This window comes from Halictus rubicundus, chromosome 7 (assembly GCF_050948215.1).
Source record: "Halictus rubicundus isolate RS-2024b chromosome 7, iyHalRubi1_principal, whole genome shotgun sequence".
Classification (NCBI taxonomy): domain Eukaryota; kingdom Metazoa; phylum Arthropoda; class Insecta; order Hymenoptera; family Halictidae; genus Halictus; species Halictus rubicundus.
Genome location: NC_135155.1, coordinates 17,971,643 through 17,987,835, shown reverse-complemented (window position 1 = coordinate 17,987,835; position 16,193 = coordinate 17,971,643). Strand labels below are relative to the sequence as shown.

At 42.3% G+C, this 16,193-nt stretch overlaps 2 protein-coding genes across 4 annotated transcripts in view; one reads left to right on the top strand and one right to left on the bottom strand.

The window, feature by feature from the left end:
- LOC143355795 (growth arrest-specific protein 2) overlaps positions 1 to 12,820 on the top strand; it is a 45,380-nt gene extending 32,560 nt beyond the window's left edge. For 2 of the 3 annotated variants that reach the window (XM_076790916.1, XM_076790917.1), the window contains exons 3-8: positions 2,105 to 2,229; positions 2,833 to 2,974; positions 4,758 to 5,004; positions 6,437 to 6,698; positions 7,546 to 7,671; positions 9,216 to 10,581. In XM_076790916.1, coding sequence (XP_076647031.1) covers positions 2,105 to 2,229; positions 2,833 to 2,974; positions 4,758 to 5,004; positions 6,437 to 6,698; positions 7,546 to 7,671; positions 9,216 to 9,422 — 1,109 coding nt within the window. In that variant the 3' untranslated portion in view covers positions 9,423 to 10,581. Of the gene's footprint in view, positions 1 to 2,104; positions 2,230 to 2,832; positions 2,975 to 4,757; positions 5,005 to 6,436; positions 6,699 to 7,545; positions 7,672 to 9,215; positions 10,582 to 11,966 lie in introns of those variants that run through there. The other variant, XM_076790918.1, reaches the window with a different exon arrangement.
- Positions 12,821 to 12,878: 58 nt separating this feature from the next.
- On the bottom strand, positions 12,879 to 15,156 carry Septin2 (septin 2). The gene is made up of 7 exons (XM_076790920.1): positions 15,073 to 15,156; positions 14,675 to 14,792; positions 14,260 to 14,596; positions 13,870 to 14,174; positions 13,666 to 13,793; positions 13,417 to 13,590; positions 12,879 to 13,322 (listed from the first exon to the last, which is right to left on the bottom strand). The coding sequence occupies exons 1-7, from the start codon at positions 15,100 to 15,102 to the stop codon at positions 13,149 to 13,151; spliced, it is 1,266 nt and encodes a 421-aa protein (XP_076647035.1). The 5' UTR covers positions 15,103 to 15,156; the 3' UTR covers positions 12,879 to 13,148.
- Between the last annotated feature and the right edge of the window lie 1,037 nt (positions 15,157 to 16,193).

Genomic DNA, 16,193 nt, shown 5'->3' with positions numbered 1-16,193 from the left:
CAGAAAACTCGAATTCTGAAGCAAGTATGACGTCACAATATGGCTGCCGCTGAGAGATTCTCTTAATTTCGAGAGATTTAGTGTTCGTATAAAAAAAAAGGCTCCATACAGACGTAGCAAAGACATGTACAAACAGGGTGGTATGCATTTTTAATTGATTACTTACTTATTTAAGACGTAAAATGTCTAGAAGAAAAGGCACAGGATAACATAGCGTGACAGTCAAGGCCAAATGCCTGCCGGCCCCCTTAAGATGACTGTATGATGCGTATAATGACATTAGAAATAAAGGAAGACGAAAATTCTCGCTGGAATAGATCTTCGTTGCTCGGTTTTACACGGCCGCACGTCGACGAACGAAATTGAAATGATTTCGAAGAGTCACGCACGAGTTGGCCTATCGTGAGAGTGTCCTGGCTAGATCATTTCGCGCTTGACCGAGCACCCCGTTCCTCGAGTTTCTAGCCGGCCCGATTTTTCGACGGATTCACATCCAGCCGGAGAGGAAGCGACAGAATTTAATGCGGGCTCGGCTGGGGATGACGTTCCAGAAGTAGTACACTCGATCAAGCGGAATCGTAGATGATCCTCTTAATCGTGGAACGACCAAGTGGCTCGTCGAACCTGTTGAACGTCGAGAAAACTTAGTTTCTCTTGGTCCAAAAAAATTTGATAAAATTGTTTACTGTCGCTTGTGCCTCCGAACGACCGATTTTGGTTCGATAGAGATATTACTGAAAATATATTTCTGGTGATCGAGCAAAAGACTAGAAGTCTTAAACTTAGTGACGTATGAAAATTCCAGAAAATTCTGACTGAATTGGTTCGAGGAAAGGTAGAAATCTTGAAGGGATACGTGGCAATAAATAATTCTATACAATTTTTTTAAGCAAGGGAACTACAGTGACTTCTCGATATTTGTCAACAACACGGGTCTTGTATCGTACAGGAGACACACCTGAGCCAGTGTCGCAAGAAGATGCTCATTTGTATCTGTTTCCTCTCCTCCTTTTCCCCTTCCATTATCCCATTTCACCACCATGAGCACACTCCCGTGGTAGTGGGGATAATTCCGCGACGTTTGTCATCCAGGCCTTGGCGACATATACGGAGAGATCACCGTAGTGTTTTGTCGACGATTATCGTCTGATGGATTCGAGATGCCCACACTGAGTCTTTCACGTAACGGTCCAGGGCTCAGTCGTTTCTTCGATCATGATGCATCGATCGGTGCACCTCTTTAACCCCTCTAATCGGATCGCATCGCTTTGATGAATGGATTTGAGTCGCATAATGATTCACCGTGCCGCGGACTGTATGTACGTGCCGATCGAGATCGAAGTCGATCCGAATGGGGCTTCCATAGGTAGCGGTTTCGCTGATAAATCCGAAGCGATCCAGGCCGCTCGATCGTTTCTCACGTTCCCTGACGCAACCGTGTCATCTCACGGACCTCCGTACAATTCGATGGACCTCGATAGTAATTCGCTTGGCCCGAGGTTAATTTGCCACGTGAAACTGGCTATCGTAATTTACCGGCGAACTTTACGATCTCAGAAGCTCAAAGAATTATGTGATTTCACGGAGAAGTGGAACAATTAATGCTGCAAGTAAAATCAAGTTGTAGCACAATCACAAATAGATTTGCAACATACATGAATTACTCCGCTTGCACGGAGTTTCGCAAAATTTTCTAAATTTCCCTAATTGTTTTGCGATTCTCCGAAAACAATCCTGGTCCCTGCCCTTCGGTCGGTTGGCATTGTTACGCCTACCGAAGGGCCATGAAAGGGCGTAATTAAATTTCCCCCGACGCACACTTCGCTCGCGAAGAACTTGCTCGCAGAATATTTCTGTAACAAAGCGGGACCCACCCTAGCTCGAGAAGAATTTGACTGCGGCGAGGAGTGCAAAGGAGGGTTGGCTCCATTGTTCCCAACAAAGGCGCCACTTCGTCGATACCTTTGACTGGTTTCAAGTGACCGTTTACGCAGTACGCCGAGTCGCTCGTCGACCACGGAGATCATAAGAATCAAAAAACCAACCGTAGGCTCGAAAATGAGGTTTCTCGATTAATTCGAAAACTCTGTTGTTCGCGTTTCAGACTCGGAGTACGTAACTGGGGACAACTTCTTCGACGCGCTTGACAATGGGGTGGTTGTGTGTCGATTGGCGAGAGTCATCCAGGAGAAAGCGAGGGTGGCGATCGATGCAGGAAGGGCCAAAGGGGTGAGTAATTATTATCTCGACGGATAAACTGTCTGCCGTTATGGGTGATAAGTGCACTACACCTGATCCTTGTGAAAGTATATTTTTTTACGGTATTCTACAAACATAAGAATTGCATAAAAATGTACCTCCTGTGTTCACAGAATATCGAGAATTTCAAAGCGTCACAAAGTCTTATTAAATTTCCATTGTCTACTGCTCAAGTAACATGAATAATGCACAGCAACGTGACCCACAGTAGAATGTCTATGGCACCAAAATTTCAAAGACGAATTGACCTAACTCTGACCTTGTATGCGCTTAACCATTCGTCAGACTACACAAACTTTTTGTTGTTTCAACAGTTACAAGATGCAAGGTGACCTTCAGATAACCTTGAAAAATTTGTTACCCGCGTCATCATAATCTGCAAGGAAAATGTTGATTTTATTTTATATCATCCACGATTTCGTAGCGATTAGGTAACAACGGCAGATTATTTGAAGACACTCTGTACACCTTGCGGTACTGTGGTTCGACTAATTTTATCAGCTGCTATGATCACTGTTTCCGGCTTGTAATGGTCTTGTCACCAATGAGAAATGTGTTATGAACGTCTTTTAGCCGATACCTGTGATAAGAGGCCGTTGCTGGGAGAACGCAGCTAGACGGAGCTTCTTCTCGCGCGACAACATGGAGAATTTCATTCAATTCTGCCGGCGTCTGGGCGTCCACGAGAACCTCTTGTTCGAGAGCGACGATCTCGGTAAATCTTGCCAATTCATACCAATTTCCGCGTATCGATCCTCCTCTGTCTCCATCGGTTGACCGCCATGGCTGCCAATCAGAGGAAGAGATGGTAATGTGTGCGATTCTTGCATTCAAAGAAGAGAATTTGTTGCATTTGTATCCTGTTGATGTCCAAATGTTACCAAAAACAATGATTTGACTCACTTCTATAAGAGGTCCAAAAATGACATTTCCATAATCTTTGCATATTCAATGAAATTATTTTTCTTTCACTTGCGCCTTTTATCACAAGTAACCACACGAGTTTGTCTACATTTTAAACGGAAATTCAAATGAATGCAAGTTATGAATTTCTCAATGAATCACCTGACTCGAGCATCCAAAACATCTCGCTTATTTTTTATGATGGAAGAAAATTTCAGAGGAAAGCATTAGTTGGTTCAGAGAGGCAAACTTTATGGCGTATGGTGTGGAATCGTTAGTGACAACAAACTGAAGGTCACGTGAAGGTCATGATATTACAGGTCGTTGGATTCGTCTTGACCTCGGCTGTCATATAGCCAAGTTAATAAAAACATATCATTCCATTCAAGAAAAACTTCGATGACCTCGAAATCTCAAGAAATATAACCTTGAACAATATTTGCCCCTCGACTAATATTTTCCTCTGAAATTTTGTTTCATCACAATGAACAAGCGAGATATTTTAGATGCTCGAGTCAGGTGAGACACCCTGTACGAAACTGAGGGTACATATTACCACCGCTTCCTCTACGTTCCCGCGACCGTTGCGGGCCGAGTATGCGAATCCAAACCGTATCCGAGGCGAGAGTAATCGCCTCGAATTAACCGTGTCTCTACCGCGAGAAGTGGAAAAAAAAGGAGCGAGAGGGCTCTTCGGTGGGGGCTGACCGGTTTCGAATGCCATCGAAAACAATACGATGCGTGCGACGCGCTGCTGGAAAAAGAACGACGTGGAAACCGAGTCGAGCCACGTGTTTTCGACGGGATTCTATGGAGGCAGGATCTCTGGAACCGCGAGGTTGAAACGTTTCGGTCCTACATCTGTTCGTCCGCCGCGCGGCGTTCAATTATTCGAAAAGAAAATATTGGTTTATGCTTAGCACAACATCGTTAACCTTCTCACCTCTGACGCCGACTTCGCTTCGCCACAGAACGGTACTAGCATCGTCTATAATTCTGGATTAACGTTAGAGCTATCGCGCGAGCTAGAGCATTTCGAATTTATTGTTTCGCACGACCGAGTAATTCAATTTGCGCATATATTACTGTACAACAGAAGTTTTATTGCACACGATTGGATTGCAGATCTTATTGCATTTATAACAAGAATGACCCATTTAAAGATAGCGCGAAGACTTGAGAAATTCTGTGTCTTCTGATTGAGAAAGAAAATGTTTATTTTGCGTGAAAATCGAGGGGAAACACAAAGAACATTGTTGGTTCTCGATTCACCTGTGGCTCGAAGCTGATGATGTTTTTATTGCTCCGATGCGCAACATTAGCGTCCTATATTGCGCGCAACCGTTGCTCGACCGACGTGCGCCATAGCGAGAAGGTTAAAGACGACGATATTTGAATTTCGATCGGCCGTGAGACATTTTTCGAATACTTTACGATTCCGTTCTACTGTAGGATGCGCAAAAATCGTGGTAGTATGAGAAGACCGTAACCAGCTGGTTCCCATAAAGGAGCCGCAGAGCTGTGCGTTACCGTCTAATACGTATAATACGGTGTAATGCACAATTATTTAATAGCACGATACCTATAATTGGCAGTTCTCCACGGACAACCACGGAACGTCGTGCTGTGCCTATTGGAGGTGGCTCGATTGGCTTCGATCTATTCCGTGGAGCCACCGGGGCTCGTGCAGCTCGAGAGGGAAATTGCCGCGGAACAAGAGAGGGATCTTCACTGTTTGTCCGATAGCGGTATATCTCACAGCAGCCTGGTCTCTTGGCAATTCCAATCGCCGTCCCCGACCGCGACGCCTCGGCCACCAGCCGAGAAGATAAAACACAGCAGGTAGAACCAACGATACTGCTATCGCTCCTTGAACGGTTCGCTTTTCTCGTCACCGACGTCCACCAGTCAAAACGATCGACGGTTGATCGCTATTCCGTCCGTCGTCTATCGAATCACTCTCTAATCAGAGCTCCATCCAGTCTTCCGTCACCTTCTCTTAATTATCTCAATAGGTTTCTATTGGAGGCTTTAAATAATTATTGGAGGCTACCGGTTGCAAGTTGTGTACCGAAACATCGGGAGCTGACCTGTCATTTTGTGCAAGACACCTTTCCTTCTAAACCGAGAGAGCAAACCTCCCACTTGTTAGTTCACGAGGAACCCAACGGATCAAGCATTTGATCCATTTCAAGCATTGAAATTGAATTTTGCCTAACTTTTGAAGAGATGTGGATTGCATGCAAGAGGGTCTTCTTGAAACTGAAGATCGGCACTTTAAGCCAGCAGGACCGGGAAGGAAGTATAATTGAAACTAAAGTTCGGATCGATTGAATAAAACATTCGCTTAATATGATCAATTACATTTTTATGGTTCGTCCGCGGTGCAGCGCGAGTCTATCCGAATAGCGACCTACGACCCGATGAAACACGATTCGAGAAGATAGCCGGTCGTCAGATTCGACGAGTCTCTCTCGGTTTGCTGAAAAAGGATTCGCCTAATGGGCAAATCTGCGAGGCGTTACATTCTAAGAAATACAGCATACACACTTACCTCAACCGTAACGCAATGCCGTAGGAGTGGCGGTGTTTCATGGCGTGTAAAGCTTACGGTATTTACGGCAAACCCGTGGCAGATACGACGCGCCGCGCCGGCGCGGCACGGCGTAATTATGATAAGCAACAGAAAGCGCGCGAGCCAGTCTCTGTTAACTACCGTTGTCGCAAAAACCGTTCCGAGATGCTTTTTAACGAAGAATCACAGCGAATTACTGTATCGTGTTACTGGCGCGTGCGCCGGAACCTTTAATCATTACAGTGAAATCAAAAGCCTTCCGAGTATTTTCATCTCGCCGAGCTGTGGGTGCTAATTCTACAGAAGAGTTACGATCGAAACAAACAATCACAAGAAAATTCTGTTCGAACTTGTTTCTTTATGCTCTTAGGAACTTCCAGAACTACCGAACCAGTCAGAATGACTGACTCCTAATTTTTTCTTTCACAATTACTGAAATTATAAAGATGTTTTCATCAGAATTTTTTGAATGAACTTTTCCATTGAAGCACACGTTAGAGTAAAAATGGTAATAGGTTTGAACAGATGTAGTCTTGCCATTATTACAAAGTAATATTTCAGTTGTATTTATTGCTCGGTAGTTCTAGTGTTAACACGAGTTCCCATCGAACGGATTAGAATCTGTGTAGAACGTTTATGTGAGGACGGTTGCGGTCACGATTCTTTCGAATTAAGTTCGTCTCGTGTTGTGTTCCGTAGCTCAGCATCGGAGGTGACCTCGCCAGCGACAAGATGGCTGGACACAACGACGGGCACCACCCACGAGCCCGAAATGCGACGGTCCGTCAGCGATAATGGGCCACAGGGTAGCGACGGTGTGCCCAGCGACACCACGGAAGACGATTGGTCGCGTGGAAGCGCGGAAGACCCGGACGAGGTTCCATCACCGTCGAGCTCACCTTTGCCCTCGCCAGCTGAGCCGCCGGAACACACCGGGCCCATAACGGAACTCGATCGCAAGGTAAAACAGCTTCTAGCAGAATATGTCTATCAAACTGCCCGTTAAGTGGCGTCGCTCCTCGCAGTCATTCATTATATCGCGTGCGAAGCGTTTCTCTTTCAGGAATTTAGAAATACTAACGATTCGTTCGAACACTCGACGCTTGACCCCTCGCTTTGTAATTCCGGCCTCGACACGGCCAGCGCAGAGCATTCTATTGATTTAGTCCGTTCCGTAATTGGATCGCAGGATAGTCATAATAGCTGGCCAGTTATTCCAAAGGACGACCAATACAATAATTTTCCCAATGCGCACAGAAACTCTAATATTATCCTGACAAGTTGAAGTCACTCGCAACAGTCGTTCCCAGGGAGCGGAACAATTTATAATGTTTGCAAACAAGTGTACACCGTGGTGAAAGAGAAATACATATTCATAAGATTCTTCTTCCACCAGTGTTCAAAGCGAGCCGGATCTGATATTATAAAACAAGCGGTCGATTTCTTAATTGCACATTTTTAAATGGAACTTTTTCCGGTGTAAACGGTGATTTACAAGATTCTCACCGTAAGTCCGCTCGCATGCGGGAGAGATTACTGAAACGGTATAGAAACAAGACTCCAGGCTCGCATCGCGTTCACCTATGAATGGCGTGAGCAAGGGAGAAAGGAAGAACGGAACAATGGAAGTAAACGGCTCCCTTTAAGCCTTTTCACGTATGCGTTTGCACGCTCGTAGATTCTCGCGTGTCGAATTCCTGCGTACGCAAAACCGGTCGTTACGCATCTTCGACGGCCGATCGTTCTTCGTCCATCAGACTGTCCCGCTGTCAACGTAAAAATACATCGTGTTCTGCTCTTTGTTTTAGGTGAGGAGAGCCACAGAGGCTGTGCAGAGACTCTGCCAATGTCCCTCCGAGAAGTGCTCGAAGCTGAAGGTGCGCAAAGTTGGCGAAGGTCGATACCATATCGCGGGACGAAACGTCTTCATCAGGGTCGGTAACAATTGTCATCGATACAATCTATTTGTCAAACTTGCGAGGATGTAACACCGGGGACCAAAAGTAACAGTTAATCGAAAATTATCTACGATAAAAATCATGAGTCATCGTAAGTTTTTGGTGACAAATAACAGTTATGAAAAACATTGGATACTCCTCTGTTATCGATGAAGCAAAACGGTTTCGATTGCTCAAAGCAGAGAGATAACAAAATACTTGTTATTCCATGACTTTTTTTCTTTATTAATATATTTTCTTTATAATATTAATATTTCCACTGATTGCAAGACCCAGGAGCGAAATAAAAATTTCTTTCTGCTTTTAATTATTTTATTAAGCTAAAACCAATGCGTTGGTGCTCTTAAATCTTTTTAATACGTCCACTGCTTACCCATTTTTGTCATAAATGCATAAAATCCGCAGTCTAGTTATAACAGTTATGGTCCCTGTGTGGCACACAACCAGCCATAAGCGTTCGATCACTTTCGGATTTATCAACTTACTTTCCACCATAGTTGTAATATGAATTTTCACGATTTCTCATTTCTAACTATCTATATAACTTTGTCACGTTTGTGGTTATTAATAACTTACTCCTTTGTCAGGAACCTTCTTCCGGTCTTCCTCGAGTTTCATATTCGAGAAAAATCTAATGCATTACCTACCGGCGATCGTTCGCCACCTTTTAACCTTTAAAGGGTCGCGGTGCTTGCTATAGTGGTCAGGGACAAACTTGTGAATTTTGCGTAAAGGTTAAAGATTTATAATTCGCGATCAACAATGCACTCTGGTGCATCGGGATGCTGCAGCGAATCCTCTTAAGGGGGCCGGCATGGTTTGAAATCCATATACGTATGCAAGGGTCAAAATCTAGACAAACTGCCGCTTCAATATCGCAATGAGCAGTTTAGAAGTGGTCGATTGTGTTTCCTAAAAGTCCAATCTACGTCTGTATGGAACCCAAATTGCGAATTTCTACCTGATCGTGGAGTAATTTACAATATCCGGAAGCATACATATCGTACGTACGTAAGCCTGTACTATCGATCTGCATTATCGACCGTATTCTATCGCAACGCACAGTGTTTGCCGCGGAGAGACCGTGGCGCTAGTAAGCGGAACCGCAAAATTGTGCCTAGACATTTACGTCTTAAATAAGTAAGTAATCAATTAAAAATGCATACCACCGTGTTTGTACATGTCCTTGCTACGTCTGTATGGAGCCTTTTTTTCGACACGAACACTAAATCTTGTGACGTCATACTTGCTTCAGAATTCGAATTTTCCGCCGAATATTACAAATTACTCCACGATCAGGTAGAAATTCGCAATTTGGGCTCCATACAGACGTAGATTGGACTTTTAGCAAACACAATCGACCAGTTCTAAACTGCTCATTGCGATATTGAAGCGGCAGTTTGTCTAGATTTTGACCCTTGCATTAGTATATGGATTTCAAACCATGCCGGCCCCCTTAAAGTGGAATTCAGCGTGGCCGAGTAGGAGCTGCTAATGACCCAGGCTACGTATGTTCGCAGTTGCTGAAGGGTAGACACATGATGGTCAGAGTGGGCGGCGGTTGGGACACCTTGGAGCATTTCTTGGCGAGGCATGACCCCTGTCAGGTGAGGACCCTCAACCGCGAGAGCACGCCGCCTTCACCCCTCGGCAACAAGCACACCAACTTTCTTCCAATTCGCGCCAAGTATCGCAGCCCCCCGGCGGAATTCGTCTCGGCCCGCTAGCCTAAAAGCACAGTGCCTGTTACAAAGTCCACGCTACTTCACACGTTCATGCTGCTGTTAGTCTGTTACGTGCAAGTAGAGTACACACGACTGGTCGACAGGGTGGCGTTACGAGGCGCGGCGCGGTTTCGTTTTGTTTGTGTGCGCGAAAGGTGACTGAACCGTGGCGAGTTTTTAGGGGAACCACGCTGATAGAGGATACTGACGCTGGGGTTGGAACGGCCACGATCGATATTACCGAATCAGATTCCGCGTGGCCAGCCTGTTTCCTTCTTTCCAACCGCTGTCGGGTGCGTTGACGATGTTGAGGGATTCGAGGGCTCTTTATCCGCCTATCAGCGACAGTTCCAATAACGCGTGTTACGTTCTCGCGTCACGCTATGCTATCTCACGATTACACACGTCTTCTATTCTATTCGCGGATTAAACACACGTTTGTACCAAGTGCACCTATCTCTTAGATGCATAAGTTATACAGGGGGACGGCACTATTTTTTCTTACATGTCATGTAACTACGGCTAGGGAGCACTAATTATTCTATAACGTACGTCCTTGCAAGCGTGTTAATATGCCATCTTCTTGCGCGAAGACACTCGAGAGCCGAAATACTGAATTTTCCGCGCTCGAGTGTGTGTTACCCCTCTTACTCTACTCTATCGATTAATCTCGACGAATGTACGTGCATTTACATTTAATCGTTTCCATTGTATACTATCGAGGCATGCGTTGCGTTTGTACAGGATGCACAGGGGTGGGGCAGATAAGTGGAACCACTTGGCTACCACGGAAAATTGCTTCCAGCGAATATCGTCTAAAGAGTGTAATGAACCGATGAAATTGTTTCTCCTGGTTTGCGCATTTCGCAAGTTACGTCTAATCTGGCCGTCTTCGGTATTTTAAACGCAGAGTTAGAAAACTGAAGGTGAACACCAGATCTTGAAGGGTTCTCTACAAACGCGACCTGCGTATTTATTTGTACTTCTATCGTTAATTATTTCGCGTGATGAAGGTACAAGACTATTTCCCTTTTTTGTACGATATTCACACGCTTCGTCGCTTAAACGTTTAACCCTTTTGATGCTTTGAGCGTTTAGGGACGCAATCGACGCGACTTGTTCGGCGATCGTGGATCCATACTAGGTGCGATTCGCTATACCTACAGAGTTCGTTTCGTTAAACGCTCAAATCTCTATATAGCACCGAAAGGGTTAAGTGTCATGCATTCCACGAATGACAGGCATATTGACGCTTGATTTGGAAATTGTCTAACAGAAATAGACAAGAGGGCAATGCACCTGGTTAGAGGTAGCTCTACGACCGCAATGACCAAAGTTCGCAAAACGGTATGTTGAAACGACGCCAGTGGCAGCTGATCGGAATGTCGTTCACTGTGAAGATAACGATCCATCGTCCAACTACTACCATCTTGTAAAAATTGTTGGATCGAACTCCATTGGCTGCTAAAGGCCACATTTTGACAAGGTAGAAAACGGTTCTGTGATGCAAGAACGTTACCTTCAACGATTTTCTCACAGACTCTGTTCAAGGTTACACATTTGATATCTTAAGAACGACTTGCGCTAGAAAGTTAATTTTCTACGATGCAAAGCAGTTGTAAATGTTAGGGTATTTTTGTGTAATTTCCCTGAACGATGCATTCACGCTAATAGAACGCAACGCGAAGATGGTAAAAGCTTGCGGGCCTTCAGCAATCAATTGACTTGCCTCCAACCTGAAGATACTTCGAACTTAATTCACGCGTATATGATTAGAAGTGCAATTAAGGACTCGGGCAACGCCAGCCTAGGTCAAGAGCTTGTCCCATTAACGCTACAGGAAATTGTACTTTTCCACGAACGATTCCGTCTCGTAAAACTACGATATAAGGTTCACACGAGTCTCTCGAGATTGCGTAACGCAATTTGTTTTCCCCTGAGACGTTAAAATATCCTCGCGTAACTCGTACTTGGTCATTGCTGCAGCCTGCGAAGGCGTATATCGTAGTGCACTTAAATATCTCTAGGCACATAGATCGTAAATTATAAGAAATGGCAGGGTCGGTCCACAGTCTACACTTCTCCGTTGTAAATACACGTTTGTTTATCGTTTTGCGGACGAATGAAATCAACGACTGCCAAAATTATTGTTACAGAACGTTACGGAACGGACACGAAAGAGAAAAACGGTTTTGTTTTTGTATCATTGTAAACTCTCGTAATTATACTTTCTGTTCGCAGGATAATATCGAGGCGGTACCAATTTTTCTTACATGTTGCAACGGCGTCATATCCGCCGACCCTGAAATTAATTATCACAGTTTGGCACGTTAATCGACCAGTACTCAAATCGGCTAACTCTCGCAAAATGCTTCACGATGACTGCCATAATACATACATATATATTTATATAGACATATACATATATATACATATATATATATATATATATGTTTTGTACTTTTATAATAAACACGTAGGCTAAGGGATTCACGAAGAACGTTATCGTCGAAATTACATTACGCGATGTGTTTGTTGGGTTCACAGAAATGCAAGGGCACAGGAATGTGCAAAGGAATACCAAAGCAAAGAAATGCGCGACGAGTATTGTCGGCACGTTGAGGCTATTGTCGTTCGAGGATTTTTTTGTTAGACTCTTTCCTATTCCCTTCAATTGACCATATTGTATCGTAGGATTCTTTGTTTCGTGCGTTACTGTTGGACGCGTGACACGTAATCCATTCTGTGTTTGTCATTTCGTTTCGCATTTTTCGGGCGCAGAGACTGTATTTATTTTATAAAATGGTGAACAACAACTTGTGAACCGCGACGCAACGAGACTTTGTTCAGTGCGCTTCATGTAAAATCATTTCTACTACGCACGGATGAAGCGATTCCGCCATATTATATTATTATAAACGCGTTATTTGGTAAGTCTGTCTATATGATTAAGATTAAGTTGTTTTGTACCTGCTTGCTTCCACGCAGAGTATTGAAAATGTTCTTTTGATTCCATCTTTTCGCGTGAAACGAATAGTTTTTTTTCCGTTTGGAAATCAATCTTTCTCATTAGACCGCCGTCGTGTGACGTATTCCAGGGGTTATTATGCAATTCTGACGGAACAATGATTCATTTGCATAATTTTCGGATGCTCGACGCACGACGGCCATTGTCAAATATGTTTTTCCATGATTTGTGATACATATAATCGTATCACATATATACTATTTTCAATTCTTGCTGCACGTTAGCAATCAAAACATGCTTTTTGTAAAGTCTACGTCATAATCGTTTCATATATTCCACGTAACGTGTACGATTAATAACGTTAGGTTTATGTAAGTACGATGCAATTGTGTTAATTGTTATATTTTGTTGAACAATAAAATATTTAATTACGGACTCGCTCGATCACAAGGTGACGGAAACTCGAAGACGAAGCTGTTGAAACGAGTCGATTTAATAAGTAACAAATATATTTTTATTTGTTTCTTTGTGGTGCATATGTTATTATAAAAGTAACTTAAATTTGGTAAACATCACTGTTGTCGTAATTATCAGTCTGGCGTACGTAAAACCTATTAGTTTAAGTAATATAAGAAAAAATTACAGCGCCTTGGAAACTTTGGATAATTTAATATGTCATTTCAGTAGTCAAGTATCAAATAATTAAGATAATAATACTCGTTACGTTATGGAGATAGAAGATGCGCGTTACAATATCTGTTTTATTTCTTCTTGCTTTTCCCTAGTGTTAGCGTATGATGCTGAGGTTGCTGAGCGAACTGCATCTTTCGTCTATTTAATTCGAGAATGTCGTCCTCGAGTTTCTTCCTGCTTTCCTCCACCTTTTTCTTTTCCTCTGTGTGATCCTTTTTTAGTTTGTCGAATTTAACGTGTAGCTAGACGGTGCACATTAAAACAAAATTATCGCTCTGCAGACAATATACTGAAATATTAAAGGTGAATAAAAAAGAAAAAAAGGTGAATTTATACCTCTTTCTCTGCTTCCTTCAATTCAGCCTCCGTTTCTTTCACTCTCACTACGAACATTTGTCTCATTTCATCCTCCTTCTGCTGAAGCTCCTGCAAGTGGAGAGTTCTCTTCGCTTCGCATGTCTGTTGGAAACTAACTGGTTTGTTCTCGCTGTCCACGTCACTGAAGCCCATCTAGAAATTCAAATGAAAAATTCAAGGGTTTTGCTTAAATATATATATAACAAAGTTGCTACTTCACACGATTACCTGTTCCAGTTGTCTTTTACGATAAAGCTCATAATGACGACAATGCGTTTTCTCTCTCATATCTTCCATGTTCGTCCGTATTAACATCTCACGCAATTTGACGAAATCGCAATGGGATTCATTTTCCACTATAATAAGAAAGGATCAGTTTAGTTAAATACTTTAAAAGATAATGATTCCATTAATGACAGTATGATACTCTACCTTGCACTGTACCCCACGGGTATTGCCTGGAACGCATCATTTTATTTCCGACTCGTACAAAATCGGTACTACCAACTACTGCGAAGGGTACATGAGCATTCATACTAGTATTCACTTCTGTTACGCTTTCATCGTCAGTGGGGAACTGATAAATATGGACTCCATTGTTTTGCAATTCGGATATGATTTTGCTCTTAAACTTTTGCAATTCGGTCTTGGAGATTGTGTCTGCTTTAGCAATGATTGGAATGATATTTACTTTTGTGTCAAGCTTCTTCATACATACAAGGTCAATGGATTTTAATCTGCAATGAAATGCGGAACGTACAGTTAAATAACAAAAATATGATACTTACATCGAGTAAAATATATTTTTATGTGTATACATACCCATGGCCAGTAGGACAAATAAAGTATAGACAAACGTGAATGCGACTATCGTGGTAAGTTGCCAGGCAACGTTTAATTTTCAGTTCTTCTTGCAAATAGGCCTCGAACTGAGCATCTATGTAATCAACAACCGCCTTAAAGCTATCTTCCTTATTAATTTGATCACCATATCCAACAGTGTCAACGATAGTTAACTTCAGTCTAACATTGCTCTCCTGTAACTCGTACGTGTGCGCCTTGAGCTTCACAGACGGAAGATTGTGGGGGCTCGGAGTAGACTCGAAACTGGTATTAAAGAGCGAATCCATAAGTGTAGATTTCCCCAGACCAGTCTCACCTATTATAATAATGCCGGTTAGTATAAGTTTTTACAAAAATGTGTAATACCTTGATTCAAGTCAGATATGCTTCGTACCAATGCAGAGAATATTAAAAACAAATCCATTTTGCACAGACTTATTAACCAACTGGTCCGGAAGACTGTCGAATCCAACATGGCCAGACAACTTCAAATTACGTATGTTAGATTCCAACTGAAAGCACGAATTAGCCATAAGTGTTAAGCGACATAAGCTGACCGGAAATTAGCAGTACTATCTTTAAATGGAGCGAGAACGCTTCATCAAGTGTACTGTTGTTGTGACAGACGACAACCAACGCCCTACGGACTCTAAACATTACGTATGTATATGTCGACAGCAGTTCAAGCTTACATTTGTATACAAAGAGTGACACTCGAACAACAGTTTCGAGTAGCTGTGGTGATCAGAAGGAACGTAAATAAACCTAAAATTGCAAAAAAATGACACCTACCTTGACACGCTCAACTTCTACCGACGCCATTTTTGCTACTAGCGACGCCTGCGTACACTCATACTGCGGTTCTCAGAAGGAAATAAAGTCTGCTTACACACGTATAACGTAATCCAGTAATTATGTTATTCGTATCAATTACAGACGAATTGAAAACGAATTACTATAGTATATTAATGTTTAATTGTTTTGTCATACTTTGTGATGATTGCACAAATAAATACAGTTGAATTTATATACTTCGTATGGAAATAAATGGAGCAGTGCAAAGTTCATTCATGTTCAATCATTCGATGAAATTATTGTAATGAATCAATAGTATACTACATTACTATCGATTGTGTCCATGTACGAGCAGCGAGCTGTACTATGTATATGTATACATATACGTACATGCGTATATGAAAGTCTTCTCGAACCGCTCTGCAAATTTGATCATCATATGAATATTTAAATGTTCATCTATAAATTACTATATTATTCATGTTCGTTTTTCGAATATAATTAATTATCATTAACAAACATTGTCGTGTTACTGAAATATTTATTTCCGTACTTTAAGCTTCTAATTATCGCTAAAAGACTGTAGGAATATATATAATATGTAGTTGTACACATGGGTTAATATATAAAACAAATGTGTGTATAAATATGTTTATGTCCAGGAATCAATGAAAATTGTATTTTCAAAGTCTATAAACGTGTTCTTTCGTATTGCCCATGTTTACTATAATAATGTTTTATTAGAGACAATTGTAACTTGAACGCTAATGTGGAAAAATAGAAAATTGTAATATGAATCAGGACAAGGAAATAAAAGTCGTAGCGTACGACGATTCTGGCAAGCGCTTTCTCTACCATAGCATTCATTTCGCTATTCTCGATTCTCGAGGGTTGTAGATAAGTCACATTCATTCACATGCAAACATTTCCTATGCTTTCCAATGCTAATATACATATTTCAGTAAATAGTTTCTCAGCTAACCGTTGTCCATGAGAAGAGGACGCTCTAAACAGTTCCTTTTCAGGTCGGTACTGCAGACAACTATGGGTTACGGAAGTCCATCCTGTAAGACATAAGATATTATGTCTATTTTTGTACCTCCTCTGTGGCTATAATT

Bases quoted from the DNA above. Each gene is read 5' to 3' on its own strand.
- Septin2 (XM_076790920.1), bottom strand. From the start codon at position 15,102: ATGGCGTCGGTAGAAGTTGAGCGTGTCAAG. The intron at 13,591-13,665 runs GTAATCGTGTGA...TTGAATTTCTAG, and splicing joins GTAAAAGACAACTGGAACAG to ATGGGCTTCAGTGACGTGGA. The intron at 13,323-13,416 runs GTATAAATTCAC...TGCACCGTCTAG, and splicing joins TGAAGGAAGCAGAGAAAGAG to CTACACGTTAAATTCGACAA.